This window comes from Brassica rapa, chromosome A10 (assembly GCF_000309985.2).
Source record: "Brassica rapa cultivar Chiifu-401-42 chromosome A10, CAAS_Brap_v3.01, whole genome shotgun sequence".
NCBI lineage: Eukaryota > Viridiplantae > Streptophyta > Magnoliopsida > Brassicales > Brassicaceae > Brassica > Brassica rapa.
In genome coordinates, this window is record NC_024804.2 from 14,429,750 (window position 1) to 14,444,077 (window position 14,328).

Below are 14,328 nucleotides of genomic sequence, written 5' to 3' on the forward strand. Positions count from 1 at the left end.
TATCTTTTTAGAACCGTGAGATGGCACACATGTCTTCACTCAAAATTGTAAAAAAATGTTTATTAAAAGTTGTAGAATTTGGTAATGGTAACTCACTCGGTGTACTGCTTAGACTTCTAAAGAGGACCATGTTTAAAGCTACGAGCTGGATCATCGATGACCGGACGAGAATTAGTTTGACGTGCTCTATCTATTCTTCGGTCCAATGAGATGGATCTATATCCGATGTTTTTTGGTTAAAAAAAACATTGTAGACATTGTCATAAGTACATACTATGCCTTTTCTTAAAAGAAAATCATCAGTGATATTTTAAGTTTTATGACAAACGACTTGTAATGTCTTGTATAGGTTAAGGTTTCGTAAAATAAAACAAAGATTAAGGTAAGGGTTAATGTTTGTCTATGTATTATGATAGCTTGCATATATCGTAATGTCAGTAACTTGGTCTACGATTGATGATATCTTCTTTCAATCAATCTGTTTAGTTTAAGGATATCACATCTTAGTTTATTGGACTCTTTTTGGTCATCTTTATTATTCCTTTTTTTTTTAATAGCGACCGTTTCTAAAAGCAAAAGAAACATAACCAAATATTTTTTTAAAGAAAATTATATATCAAAAAACAGAGTGACAGTGAGGCTCTACACTATGAAAGAAGCTTTTTAGACTTTGTCATACCCAAAGGCCAACTCTGTCCAAAAAAAAGAACAACATTGCTTTTGAAAGTGAAAGATGATCCATAGTTTCATACACAAATTAAGATCCCAAGTAGTTGTTAGTCAAATCAGGTACAACATAAACCATATCAGCCCACTAAAGAATGTGTGTACAGATTAGGCCCATCAGGAGTTGTTATTATGTCCTCTGAAGGATCCATGTAACAGTGTCAGTAGTAGAAGACACCTCCCTTTTAAAGACCTTGTATATACTTCTGCAGTTTCTGCCGAACCGAGTGTACCGAACTGAGCCAAACCAAGATTTTTGGTTTGGACACTGAAAGCATCTTCACACGTGTCGGTGTTGCCATATGTTTTGTGCTATTAGTCGTTAGTGAGTAGCAATTTCCCTTTTGTTTTCTTCCAAGTCAACCTTACTATTAGTCGTTAGTGGGTAGCATATTCTCTCGTCTTATCCATTTAGCAATAACCAAATACTACTAGTTTTGTTTCTTCCAAATAATATACAAATTCGTTTACCACCCAAGTCCAATACCACTGGCTTTGCAATAATAGACTACGCTCTTTGTTCATAACATGAGTTATAACTTATAAGCTGAAAAAATAGAGCGAAGTAACGGTTTTCTCCTAGTCAAAACACGACAAACCAATATTTTTCGAATTAAACAAGAGAATAAACAGATAACTATAGTTTTACTTCAGTCAAAAAAAACTTATAGTTTTACGCAATCGTTAAATAAATAATGCTGTTTATGTAATATTTAGTTTAAGCTATAGTTCAAATACTACATATTAAGTCATTGGCGCATATTTGGGCATTATAGCAAAGTTGTCAAAAACGAAAATGATGATATTTAAGTAAATTTCATATGTGGCCATTAGATTGATTGTCAAATACGAATTCATGATGTGTACTTTTCACTTGAGTTTCCCCACTATTTGTGCCGAACTTTGAGACTCACGAGAGTGGATAATTATTATTATCTCTAAATACTTCATGTTTTCTTCTCTTATTTAAATAAACATCCTAATAATCTGCATAATGCTGATTTTCATGTGTGATTTTACTCTAAATTTAGAATTTTAATATGTGGAATGTCACAGATAAGTTTATCCACCATTAACATAATGTTATAGTGGCAAATAATAACAATGACTGGTTTTCATTTTGGTAGAGCCAGACAGTAATAGTAAGCAACTAACAATGTAATCTTCATATTATCTTGCCCTTGTAATTGGTTCAGCAATTCGTTTTGCATGTGAAAGCCACATTTGATAACTAATAAAACTTGTTTAAAAACTTGTTTAAAAACTTAGTTAAAATGACAAACCACAAAGATAATTAAATGAGTCTTCTTCTGAGTATTAAACTATTAATGTACGATTTTTTTTGTGGGTAAAATGTTTGAAAAAGTGTGAAGGGACGTGGAGAAAAAGGAGAACAAACTTTCGAGTGCTTTATAAAAAAAAAACAAGAGAGTAAGCAGCACACTTTCCAAGATCTCACTCTCTCTCTCTCACTCCACTGTTTCGCAGAGAAGAGAGATTACTATACAGTCGCCAGCCAAGAAGATTCTCTCCCTAAACCTCATTTCCAAGACTGTAAGTTTCTTTGTTTCCTCTTCCTCCAATCGTTAAGTTTGTTCCTTTCTTCCTTCTGTATTGATTTCAAATACCTTAGTCTGTTTTTATATCAACACCATTAAAGATTCCTGACTGAGTTTCTCATCTGGGTTTTGTTCTTATTTTAAGTTTTTTTTTTGTTTGATAGACAATGGAACAGTTCCTCTGACTAATAGCTTAGATCTCATTATGTGCACTTGTGTTAGTTGTAGAAAAAATGGAGACTTTGAGTAAGGCTTTATGTCTTCTCCTGCTGTTCTGTACCCTGGCCGCTGCTGATACTGGGGGTGCTCCAAAGTACAAAGACCCAAAGCAGCCTTTGGGTGCAAGAATCAGGGACCTGATGAACCGTATGACTCTCCAAGAGAAGATTGGTCAGATGGTTCAGATCGAACGCACCGTCGCCACTCCTGATGTCATGAAGAACTACTTCATTGGTATGTATAAATCTTAGGAACTGTCTCTGTTTAAGTCTAAGTTAGTTGACATTGTGGGGGTTTATCTTTGATGTATGTGTAGGGAGTGTGTTGAGCGGTGGAGGAAGTGTGCCTGCACCAAAGGCCACACCTGAAGCTTGGGTGAACATGGTCAATGAGATTCAAAAGGCTGCTCTTTCCACCCGCCTTGGGATCCCCATGATCTATGGGATTGATGCTGTCCACGGTCACAACAACGTGTACGGCGCCACCATTTTCCCTCACAATGTAGGCCTTGGAGTCACCAGGCAAGTTGTTCCCATCAAGGCCTTTAACTCTTTATAACTAAACTTTTGTAAGGCAGTGAAGCAGAGAACAACTTTGCTTATCTTATAGGGATCCTATGCTTCTTAAGAGGATTGGGGAAGCAACAGCACTTGAAGTTAGAGCGACTGGAATCCCATATGCCTTTGCTCCCTGCATTGCAGTAAGTATATACTAGTTTGAAGTAGTCTGATCAAGAAACCTGTGTGATTAATAGTGTTATACTTTGACAGGTTTGTAGGGATCCGAGATGGGGAAGATGCTACGAGAGCTATAGTGAGGATTATAGAATAGTCCAGGAGATGACTGAGATTATAACCGGTTTGCAAGGTGACCTCCCTACCGAGCGAAGAGGTGTTCCCTTTGTCGGTGGAAAGTAAGTATCTTTATGTTTGAGTCTTGATGATCAAAGTGGGGGACAAGCCTCGGGTCATCATGATCACGGGGGCTTTTATTTTGAACTTATTGGTCCTTGAGTGTTAATAGATTCTGGATAAGAGATGAATCAATGTAGTGATTGTCAATTTCACACGTGACATGTTTCAACTCTATCTATAGTAGTAGGTTCAGACAAGTTCTTAAAGAGTCTTTGCCTCTGTAGGACCAGTCTGAAGCATCTAAACAGTCCCTGTCCCACTCATTTAGAGGAGATAGTATAAGTTTGGTTAGATTCGTTTCAGTCTTTTATCTTGAGTTTATCTAAATGAGTTTGTGACGGTTACAGATCAAAAGTTGCGGCTTGTGCTAAGCATTTTGTGGGAGATGGAGGTACAGTGAGAGGGATAGATGAGAACAACACTGTGATTGACTCAAATGGCCTATACGGAATTCACATGCCTGGTTATTACAAGGCTATAAACAAGGGTGTTGCAACGGTTATGGTGTCATACTCTGCCTTGAACGATTTGAGAATGCATGCTAACAAGGAACTCGTCACTGGTTTCCTCAAGGACAAGTTGAAGTTCAGAGTAAGAAATTGATACATGTGGATGCACTTGGCTGTTCTTTGGTCCTAAAAGCTCTTCTTTCTGTGTCCTTGCAGGGTTTTGTTATTTCGGATTGGCAGGGGATTGATAGGATCACGAATCCTCCTCATCTTAACTATTCATACTCCGTTTACGCTGGAATCAGCGCTGGAATCGACATGGTTAGTCTAAGAAGTGATTCTGCCTCACATTTATTTGTTATACACTCCATTTGGTTACTTGATTGTTGTGTGTGTCTCTCTGTGATGCAGATCATGGTGCCATACAACTACACAGAGTTTATAGATGAAATCAACAGCCAGATAAAGAGTAATCTGATCCCTATGAGCAGGATTGATGACGCTGTGAAGAGAATCTTAAGGGTCAAATTCACAATGGGACTCTTTGAGGAGCCACTTGCTGATCTCACCTTTGCCAACCAACTTGGTAGCAAGGTCCGTAGTTTGTTTTATCCTCCTCTTTTACTCATCATCAGTTATGGAACTGAACAAAAGCACTTTTGAAATTTTGTACAGGAACACAGGGAGCTAGCTCGTGAAGCCGTGAGGAAATCTCTAGTGCTGCTCAAGAATGGTAAGAAAGGAGATAAACCGTTGCTTCCTCTCCCTAAGAAGACGGGAAAGATCCTTGTGGCGGGAACACACGCTGATAACTTGGGGTATCAATGTGGTGGCTGGACCATCACTTGGCAAGGCCTTGACGGCAACGACCTCACCATTGGTATGTTTACTAATACAGAACTTAATGTTACATATGTTAGTTATCCTGAGTTTGGTTTTGATGATTCACAGGTACAACGATCCTTGCGGCTGTGAAGAATACAGTGGCTCCAACCACACAAGTCGTCTACAACCAAAACCCCGATGCAAACTTCGTCAAGTCTGGTGAATTTGACTACGCCGTTGTGGTCGTGGGTGAGCCGCCTTATGCTGAGATGTATGGGGACAGCACAAACCTGACCATAAGTGAACCTGGTCCGAGCACGATAGGGAACGTGTGCGGAGGAGTGAAGTGTGTGGTGGTTGTTGTCTCTGGGCGTCCCGTGGTGATGGAGCCTTATGTCTCGACCATTGATGCCCTTGTGGCAGCTTGGCTTCCGGGGACGGAAGGTCAAGGGGTTGCTGATGCTCTGTTTGGTGATTATGGGTTCACTGGAAAGTTGGCTCGGACATGGTTTAAGTCGGTGGAGCAGTTGCCGATGAATGTTGGCGACCAGCACTACGACCCGTTGTACCCGTTCGGTTTTGGGTTGACCACACAACCATCCAAGTTGTAGGCTTGTCTTGTTCCGAAGCAATAAGTTTAGTTATTCAACTGATCACATTTGAGTTTGTATAACTTGAGAAGCAGACCACGGCAGAAAGATTTGGAGCCTGTCTCAACTTTTGAGTTTATATTCTATTCAAAGCTTTAAGAATATAGTACATGTTACGTAATTATAGTAAAACAGCCTAACTAAATTCACCAGAAGTTAATATGGTTTGAAGGGACCGGGAGATAAAAAGATTTAAATAAACAAACAAAAACTTTTACTATCTATACAAAAAGAAAACAATCTAGGTAGGACCTGGTCCTTAAATATCTCTGGTTTGTCATTACTTAGGGTAGGAAAGATACGGATCCTATTAGAACTTCTGAGAATAGGAGGAATTCCGAGAAAGTGTCAATGTAGAGAAACAAGATAATTAGAACTTCATACACAAAATAAAAACCGGGTAGATTGTTCTATTGTTGTCCTTATGAATCAAAAGAGTTTAGTTGTTTCTTAAGACCTTTTCTTTGTTAATTGATATTGAAAAACAAAGTGATTTGAGAAATTGGTGTTGTAGAATAAGTATCATTTGTTCGAATGGATCGACATTGTTGTGGTTTAGTATATGAATGACGTTGAAACAAATGTTGAAAAGGTTTAAGTGGATGATGGAGCAGTGAAAGCAATGGTCGAAAGATGTGAGAGGATGTAAATGAGCTCAGATAAGTGGTGTACTCGAGATTTCTTTGTCGAAGATGAGGAGAGTCAATATTCCTTTTCTTTGGTTCGTTCGGATTCTCTCTAAATTTGTTTGATCGAAGGAATCGGGTCACCAAACATCACAAATGTTATGTAACTTGTGAATTCTTTTTTTTTTCCTATCAATGTCGGTTCATGTACTGTTAGGATTTGTTTGCATTCATGGTCTTGTTTTTGAATTCTTGAGAAATGTAATGGTTGTATAGATTTCGCATCATGTCATGGTTTGTTGTGATTTTCTGCTGTTTAATGGCTCTATTTGTTTATTTTCTGGTATTTGTGATTCTAGATTATCAATTATAGAGAAGAAGCATGAGGTTATCTAGACTGTTTCGAAAAAAAAAACATTGATTTGGTAAGACATTCTTATTTTCCTTTGAATATCTATGAGAAAATGGTTTGGTATTGTGTTATTTCAGCGGTTTTGAAGTCAAAGAGCTTCATTTTGCTTGTTTAAGTTTGTTTTTTTTATAGACAGTTGATGAATTTGACATTGTGGACATTTTCCGTAAGCTTGATATGGTTCCAGAAATCATTGCAAGCAAGTTTAGAGATATGATTCATTGCTTTCTACAATCTGGAAAGAAGTCTCTTAAACCAGAAAGAGATTTGAGCGTCAAAAGTTTTTGATGACAAGGCAAAATTGTTATTTCAAGAATCGCTAAGAATATACAAGAACAAATTATCTATACTATTAATACATAAGTTATAAGTTATTTCATGTGTGTTTTCTTCATTTGGACCATTCTTTAGAAAGTTTATCAAATTTTACATGATTTAATTATAATATCTTCTAATATTTCATCTTTTTATTTGAAATGAAAATGAAGATTTTGTAAAAGAAAATTTAACAAAATCTTTGTGGCATCCTTTAAAATTTTATTTCTGAAAATTAATTATCATAAAATATCATTAGAAATTAAAGTTAGTTTATTTTTAATTTATAAAGAAATCTAAAAATTCTAGAACTTTTAAATTATATTTTAACGATAATATCAATTTACTTTTTCAAATATTTTAAATAGATTTTGTTAGAAACAAATATTCATTTCTATTTCAGATATAAAATAAAATACTTTACTCTATTAATTTAGAGTCATGTTTTTTATCTACTGCTAAAAAGTTGTTAGACCAATTCATTAAAATCTTAACATGTATTATTTTTACATTGATAAATTAAATTATAATTTGTAAAGTAAATCAACAAATCTTTAAATGATATCACATTATTTTTTCATGTATGATAATTAGGTTAAAACATCTCTTACACTTTTAAAAAGTGTACTAAATCTATTTTTATATTTATCATCCCAATAATAAATTTTGACCAATCTTAACAATAAATGTTGAAACATCATTATACAGATTAATATTATTAAGAATATATAAAATACACAGATCTTTTTACACATGTGATTGTTGATGAATATATTTGTTGATTTACTTTGTTTTAGTTTTAATTTCTGTATTCGTGCACATACCATTAAACTTGCGAGTTAAACCACAACAAAAATTTGTTTTCTCATCTCACGCATATGTAATGATGATAAAAAAAAAATCTTCCAGTTCATAATGATAATAATTATGCAAACAATCCGATTTGTATATTTAATTTCAAAAGCTCATCCTTTCAGTTCTGCATGTATGTGTTAATGGTTCGTAAATTTTAATGGTGATAAAGAGTCTTGCAATTCAAGCAGCGAATCGATCCCATTTTTACTGTCAAATTACCATTTGTAATCGTAGAAACTTAAAAAATATATGAAATAAAATTGTATATTTGAAAATTTCATTTTAAGTATAATAACTACAAATCATTAATTTAATATTCTGAAAAATACTCAACAAACATTTGAGAAGATTTGCCAAGGCAAATAAGTGAATCTGTGAATTTTGAACTATTTTAGATATTCAACAATAATTTTTCACAACTAACTTACAGAATATCTTACTCCAAAAGAAACTGAAAATATTCTATATGAAGATATTCACTTTATTGTATATTTTTTTAATTCAAAATTTAGTTGAATATATCTTCATATACAACTATTCTTATCGTAATGAACTTAATTGTTTCCCACAAAAAATTTAGAAATCGCAAAAGGATATTTTTCATTTACATAAATTATAAGATTTTTTAAATTAATAACTAATTAGTACTATTATGTATTTTTAAATTTTAATATTTTGGATTGACAACTAATAACAAAGTGAATAATGTATAAAATCATAAGCAATTTATATTAATAACTTTGAAGAATAATAATGTTGTAGAAAATATGTTATAAGATCAAAGTTTAAAAAATATACTATAAATAACTTATACATTTTAAAAATTAGATAGTTATAAATCTAGTTATCTATTATAATAGAAGTCATGATTTATCTCATGTGTTTTTTATTTAGGGAATCATCTTAAAGAAAATCCTAAAAGAAAATTTAATAAAGGGCAATTGTCAATAATAGCACCTTTTGAAGTTTATGTCTCAAAAATAGCACTAGAAGGAGAAAGTCACAAAAATGACATTCATTAAAGGGTAAAATATCCCTAATACCCTTGGTTTAAAATTAAATAAACAAACAAAAATAAATAAAAATTAAAAAAATGAAAAAAAGAGTTTTTTTTTATAGTTTCAGATTATATGTTTTCAGATTCGAAATTTTTATAATTTTTTTTTTCGAAATTTTTTTTTTTTTTCAAATTTTCTTTTTATAATTTAAAAATACTTTTTAAAACTGTTTTTAAAATTTTTATTTTTTATTTTAATATTTTTTTTTATAAAATTTTAAACCCTAATTCCAAAACCCCACCCTTTAACTCTAAACCCTAAGGTTTGGATTAATTAACCCAAGCGGTATAAATGTATATTTACCTCTTTAATGAAACCTATTTTTGTGACTTTGAACCTTGAGTGCTACTTTGGGAACATAAACTTGGTTTGGTGCTATCCTAGTCTTTTTCTCTTTAATAAATTATACTTTATTTGGATAGCACCATATATTATTAAAACCTAAAATGAAACTATATATATGCCTTCAACTAAAACTACATAATATTATATTATATCACACATGCACCTCCCAGTACAGTTATCTTAATATTTTGATTTTAAAAAAAATTGTCAAATGATGTGTAGTAACATCTATTATAGAATTAGAGAATAATACCAAAACATTTACAGCTTAATCATAAATTTTTATATAACCATCAATATTTTTTTCTATATGAAAAATAACTCATTCTGATGTACGGAGCATAGGAAAACAGCCTAATCAAATTTACCGGAAATTAATATGCAAGGTACCTGGGAGATAAAAAGATTTAAATAAACAAACAAAAACTTTATTAAAAAAAAACACAAAATCTTTATAATCTATACAAAAAGAAAACAATCTAGGACATGGAGTATCTCCGGTTTGTTTGTGACGACTACACATTCTCATTTCTTAGTGTAGGAAAGATACGGATCCTGTGCCAGTGTTAGAACATCGGGCCTATCTGCTTGGTTATATGTTAGACATCGTCGAATCAAATCCTGCAGAAAATGCAACAGTGAGTGACCATGGAGAAATATTATGACCATTTGGTTGTTCTACGGCACAGCTTAACTACCTTTGCTTCATTTGAGATGGCAGGTTTTGCTGGGAACTCAACTTTTTTGGCTTTAATGATTGTGTCTTCTCGTAGTATCCGTTCTTGGCTTTGGTCATGTCCAAAGGGTCGTTTTTTAAATAGCATTTGGTAAAACAGAACACCAACCGACCATACATCAACCTGAACATAGAGCATAATTTAGGACCACAATACTCCTAACACGTTCTGATAAAGATACCATTGAACCATTCGCTAACCTTTGATGAGATCATAGGAGTTTTGCTAAGCTCAAAACATTCTGGGGGCAAGTACCTGAAATTCATGATTTTTCAACCTCGTTAGCTATATATGGCGTCAGGAAGTAGAAGAGAGTAAGAAAAATCATATCGAGAATATACTAAAACTAGATTGCTAACCAGTAGGTTCCAGCTCCCTGTGATGTAAGCTCCATTCCTTGGGAACCAGCATCGTCTTCCACAATCTTGCTAAGACCAAAATCAGTCACTTTTGCGACTCCAAACTCATCAAATAGAACATTCCCTGGCTTCAAATCATAGTGAATTATCTTCTGTGATCTTTTGTTCAGATACACAAGGCCTCGAACTATTTGTACAATGACAATCTTTGCTTCTTTCTCAGGAAGATTAGGTGTTGCCTTCAAAACCGCATCAAGGTCTTTTCCTGCATTAAAAATTGAAAACAGACCAATGAGAACTGAAGCCACACACCAATCTTTCATTAATCTACCAAGAGAGAATGTTTGGTTTACCACTACAATATTCCAGAACAGTGCAGAATGTATCCAGGTCAATTCTAAATATATCCCAAAGCCGGACAATGTGGTGATGCACAAGATCTTTATGGATATCATATTCTCTCATGGCATGTCGGATGTAACTTTGCTTTTTTTCTTCACTCCACTGAGCGTTTAAACCATGAAGCTTGCACGCAACATATCTATGATTCACCAAATCATATGCCTGCTCAAAATCCCTAATATCATCAAACTACTGCAAATATCTCTCACACGTAAAAACAATGGTGTCAATCAATGTTCTGACCTTATAGACTTCACTAAATCCTCCTTTACCAAGAAGATTTAGAAGCGCATATCGGCAATTCAAAACTGGGAAATGGTTGAACCGAGAACCATCTTCATCTCGTATGCGCTTCATCTCCTTTATAAGCTGACCCTTCTCCAGTTCATACCTCTCTCTCTCACGCAAAACCACTTCCTCCTCCTGAACGGTTGAATCAATAGATGTATCATAAGAAACAAGAAAATAATCAACATAGAAAAAGTAAGAAATTGAGATGATGCATAAGGAGGGGCATACCCGCTTGATACTAGCAAGGCGAGACTTGTAAATCTCATCGGGGATGATATCTTCCTCTTGTGCTCCTGATTCTGAATCAGTCCCGTCACTCTTATCTACAGCCAAATGGAAAAGCCAAGGGTGCTTAACATAATTACAATTTGCACTAGGAAAAGAAAAGACAACATACATTACATGAGATCACAGATCGACTGAAAAAGTGAGAAGGATAGGGAGACAAACATACCACCATTCTGTCGTTTCTTTAGGAGTTTTCTTTGTCTCTCAATAACCTCCTTGGTTTCCAGCAATTGTTTCTGCTCGTAGCAAATTTATATAGAAAAAAAAAAAAAAAAAACACTGCAGGATTACTTATATTGTTTGATAAATTTGTCTCTCTAGTCTCTACACAGCTTAACTTACAAGTTGAGCATTCAGATCTTTCAACATTTGTCCGTCCTCCCATGTCTCAGCTATGATGGTTCCCGTCCTGAAATGACCAAAGCAGTCACAGCTGAAAGATTGAACTTTAAATCACAAATACAAGATAATAATCTCGCAACCTAGCAAAAAAAACTTGAAGCTACAGGTTATGGAGAAACGTGAGACTAACTCACTCCATTCGAAATGTATAAATGATTCTCATACTGATGTAAAGATCACAAATTTGAAGAAATATATACTAAGACCAAATATGAAATACATTATGCAGACCTGAGTACACCAACGCTGCCTAATCGCAAAGAATCATGTTTGACTTTTGTCCTTGCTTCTTGTCTCTCACTTTTGGAAACAGATATTAGAAGGTCAGATATTACTTTAGTTGTCTGCATCAAGAAAAAGAAAGGTTGTCCGCATGTTTTGATTTAGAATGTACAAGCTAATATGAAAATTACGGAGAAATTGACAGTTTCTTCACCAAGAATATTCCTAGAGGATGTGCAAAATTTCTACCAGTTTAGACACCAAGCTGACATGACTCTATACCCAATTGGTTTTAAAAACCACCAACTATGAGTCACTAGAAGGCCAAAATGTTAGCCACTACACATCGGTTCCGCAATAGATTTTCTCTTAAATTACTTAGAGAAATACTAATACATGCTCTATGAAAAGAGCCCTGCACATGGAGTACAGATGTGACATATACAATGGCAAGATCCAACCATTCATAGATATTTCAATTCTCTAGCAGAAATAAATTTAGCGAGTATTCTAAGCAAATCAGGAGACTATCATTGTTTTTCCTTTTCTCAGGATAGAACTGCCATACTTCTTACGGATAATAATATTTATTTAATCTAAGATTCTCCCAGAATCCTTGACAACACTAAGGAACTATGCCATACTAGGTAGGACATTTAAAAAAAAAAAAGATAATAGGACCTCTTATAACCTATTTGGTCACGGAAACAGAAAAGTTTGCCCACCTTTTGCTTCACTTGTTGTTCCTGATCTTTTAGATCTTTTAACTCCTGCATATATCATGATTAAGATTAACAGGGACTATAGGCAAAAATGGTAACAGCATAACCAGAATCAGCTAAATCTAAAAGGCGTTCGCACAATACATTCTCAAGCTTCCGTATAAGATTCTGGTGCTCAGAAGAATCTTGTCGAGATTCAGATAATTCCTCCTCCAGCACAGTGATTTTTGCACGTAAAGATGACACATCGTCCTGATTTATAAACAAGGAAAAGAACTCAGTAAAGAAAGATATAATGTTATGTTTACATTGTTGAGGATAATCATATATAACAATCATGTTCAATTATACTAACAAACATATAAGATGCAGATAAGTCGTAGATATAACATATTCTCTTAGGCAAAAGATACTAGAGAGTAAAGGAAACAATAGGAGAAAGTTACATCATGGCGAGAGCCTTCACCATTCCTGAGCTGTCCATCAGGCCCCAAATCCTGAAGAATAAAAATGCAGAATTATATCAATAGACTGTCTCTGGTTGACAAGATCATCGCAAATCAAGATAAAGATTCTCTTCGACAAAGTGAGAAATTATCTTAATTTTTTCTTGCCCTGCTTGATATTTTCCTTTATAGGCCACAGAAGGTTATACTTCAGATTAGAACACAAAACCCATGACTCATATAAAAATCCTCGATGATAAGAAGAAGTGTTGCATGTAAGATCATAACATTAACCTTGTGATCAGAGACATTAAGTTGAGCTGATACCAAAGACTGAGATTTGGTGACATCGTTATTAGCTTTAGAACCACGCCCTCTGCCTGTTGACGAAGCCCGAGCTCGACCTTGTTTCTTCTTACTTACAGTTACATCAAGGCCAGTCTTGGTCTCAGCCTCGTTTTTCCTTCCATCGGATGCCGCCTCTTGGGGCTTCAGTTCAACAGAATCCTTCATTAGAAGCAAACACACACACCACAAAAATCTACTAACCGATCATCAATAGTACCTCAGCAAGTTCAACAACAGTGGAGGTGGTGGTGGTGTTGTTAAAGTGTTGAACTTTGTGGCGCTTTTTGGTATTGGCTCGGATGAGGAAGTCTCCTGTATTCTGAATCACTGAATCTGAATTATTATTATTATTATTATTATTAATATTGACAAAGAAAAACATTGAAAGCAACCTCGTCGTCGGAATCACTGATAGAGGCCTCCGACGATCCCGCCGCGGCGGTGGAAGGAGATGACCAGACGGAGAGCTGCAGTGGCTTGGCGGAGGAGGCGGTTTTGCCGGTCAAGCGGGCCTCGAGCTTAGCGAGTTTGTCGGGGAGAGAGTGATCGGACTGATTGGAAGAATTGGAGGAGAATTGGATCACCATCTCATCCGACATTGCCAACGCTTGAGCAGGCTTCTCAAACATAGAGAGGAGCGAAGAAGGAAGTAAGGAGATTTGAGGAACCCTAAAGGAATTAGGAGGGAAAGAGAGCACAGGCCATCACCATAGATCACAACAACACTATAAGATGGATCCGGTTTTTTCTTTGGGTCAATGGATCGGGTAATTAATTAATTTGAAATCAAAAAATTAACTCTGAATAATAATTATGTTATTACTAATTATGAGAGCACTAATAGAGTTTTAATCAAAGTCAAACCACTGGACTCATGAAGCTTCTTCGCTAATTTGAAAAATCTATAACTAAGTTAAAATATCTAAACAATAGTATGTATTACCACACTTTGTAATAATGTCAAAATATTTATTATGATTTAATTATTTTAAAACTTTATTTATGTAATTTGCTCAAAACCAACTTAATGAGTTGACAAAAAAAAAAACAATTTACAACAGAGTTTTCTTAACCTAAAATTTATTCAAATTAGATCTTTGAATAAAATTGTTTTTAAAATTAACATATTTTATTATGAAGTAACAAAATCTATACTTT

The 14,328-nt window shown here is 34.6% G+C and overlaps 2 protein-coding genes across 4 annotated transcripts; one reads left to right on the forward strand and one right to left on the reverse strand.

The window, feature by feature from the left end:
- Positions 1 to 2,079: 2,079 nt before the first annotated feature.
- Positions 2,080 to 5,446, forward strand: LOC103845624 (beta-glucosidase BoGH3B). 3 transcript variants are annotated; one of them, XM_009122499.3, is made up of 10 exons: positions 2,080 to 2,280; positions 2,508 to 2,738; positions 2,821 to 3,025; positions 3,114 to 3,204; positions 3,275 to 3,417; positions 3,766 to 4,009; positions 4,084 to 4,188; positions 4,279 to 4,461; positions 4,543 to 4,747; positions 4,819 to 5,446. In XM_009122499.3, exons 2-10 carry the CDS (start codon positions 2,519 to 2,521, stop codon positions 5,301 to 5,303), a joined length of 1,881 nt encoding a protein of 626 aa, XP_009120747.1. In that variant the 5' UTR covers positions 2,080 to 2,280; positions 2,508 to 2,518; the 3' UTR covers positions 5,304 to 5,446. The 3 variants fall into 3 exon arrangements, with proteins under 3 accessions (XP_009120747.1, XP_033138598.1, XP_009120748.1); XM_033282707.1 differs by having other exon boundaries at positions 2,088 to 2,284; positions 2,514 to 2,738; XM_009122500.3 differs by having other exon boundaries at positions 2,108 to 2,280; positions 2,514 to 2,738.
- A 3,838-nt stretch (positions 5,447 to 9,284) lies between these two features.
- On the reverse strand, positions 9,285 to 14,077 carry LOC103845625 (serine/threonine-protein kinase TOUSLED). The gene is made up of 16 exons (XM_009122501.3): positions 13,563 to 14,077; positions 13,388 to 13,489; positions 13,117 to 13,311; positions 12,823 to 12,873; positions 12,521 to 12,628; positions 12,380 to 12,424; positions 11,664 to 11,776; positions 11,373 to 11,439; positions 11,197 to 11,266; positions 10,971 to 11,065; positions 10,695 to 10,874; positions 10,403 to 10,613; positions 10,050 to 10,314; positions 9,891 to 9,945; positions 9,652 to 9,813; positions 9,285 to 9,574 (listed from the first exon to the last, which is right to left on the reverse strand). The coding sequence occupies exons 1-16, from the start codon at positions 13,797 to 13,799 to the stop codon at positions 9,479 to 9,481; spliced, it is 2,052 nt and encodes a 683-aa protein (XP_009120749.1). The 5' UTR covers positions 13,800 to 14,077; the 3' UTR covers positions 9,285 to 9,478.
- Positions 14,078 to 14,328: the final 251 nt, after the last annotated feature.

Bases quoted from the DNA above. Each gene is read 5' to 3' on its own strand.
- LOC103845624 (XM_009122499.3), top strand. From the start codon at position 2,519: ATGGAGACTTTGAGTAAGGCTTTATGTCTTCTCCTGCTGTTCTGTACC. The intron at 3,418-3,765 runs GTAAGTATCTTT...TGACGGTTACAG, and splicing joins GTTCCCTTTGTCGGTGGAAA to ATCAAAAGTTGCGGCTTGTG. The intron at 4,748-4,818 runs GTATGTTTACTA...GATGATTCACAG, and splicing joins CGGCAACGACCTCACCATTG to GTACAACGATCCTTGCGGCT.
- LOC103845625 (XM_009122501.3), bottom strand. From the start codon at position 13,799: ATGTTTGAGAAGCCTGCTCAAGCGTTGGCAATGTCGGATGAGATGGTG. The intron at 11,440-11,663 runs GTCTGCATAATG...TGGTCATTTCAG, and splicing joins GGCAGCGTTGGTGTACTCAG to GACGGGAACCATCATAGCTG. The intron at 9,575-9,651 runs GTAGTTAAGCTG...CATTTTCTGCAG, and splicing joins CCATCTCAAATGAAGCAAAG to GATTTGATTCGACGATGTCT.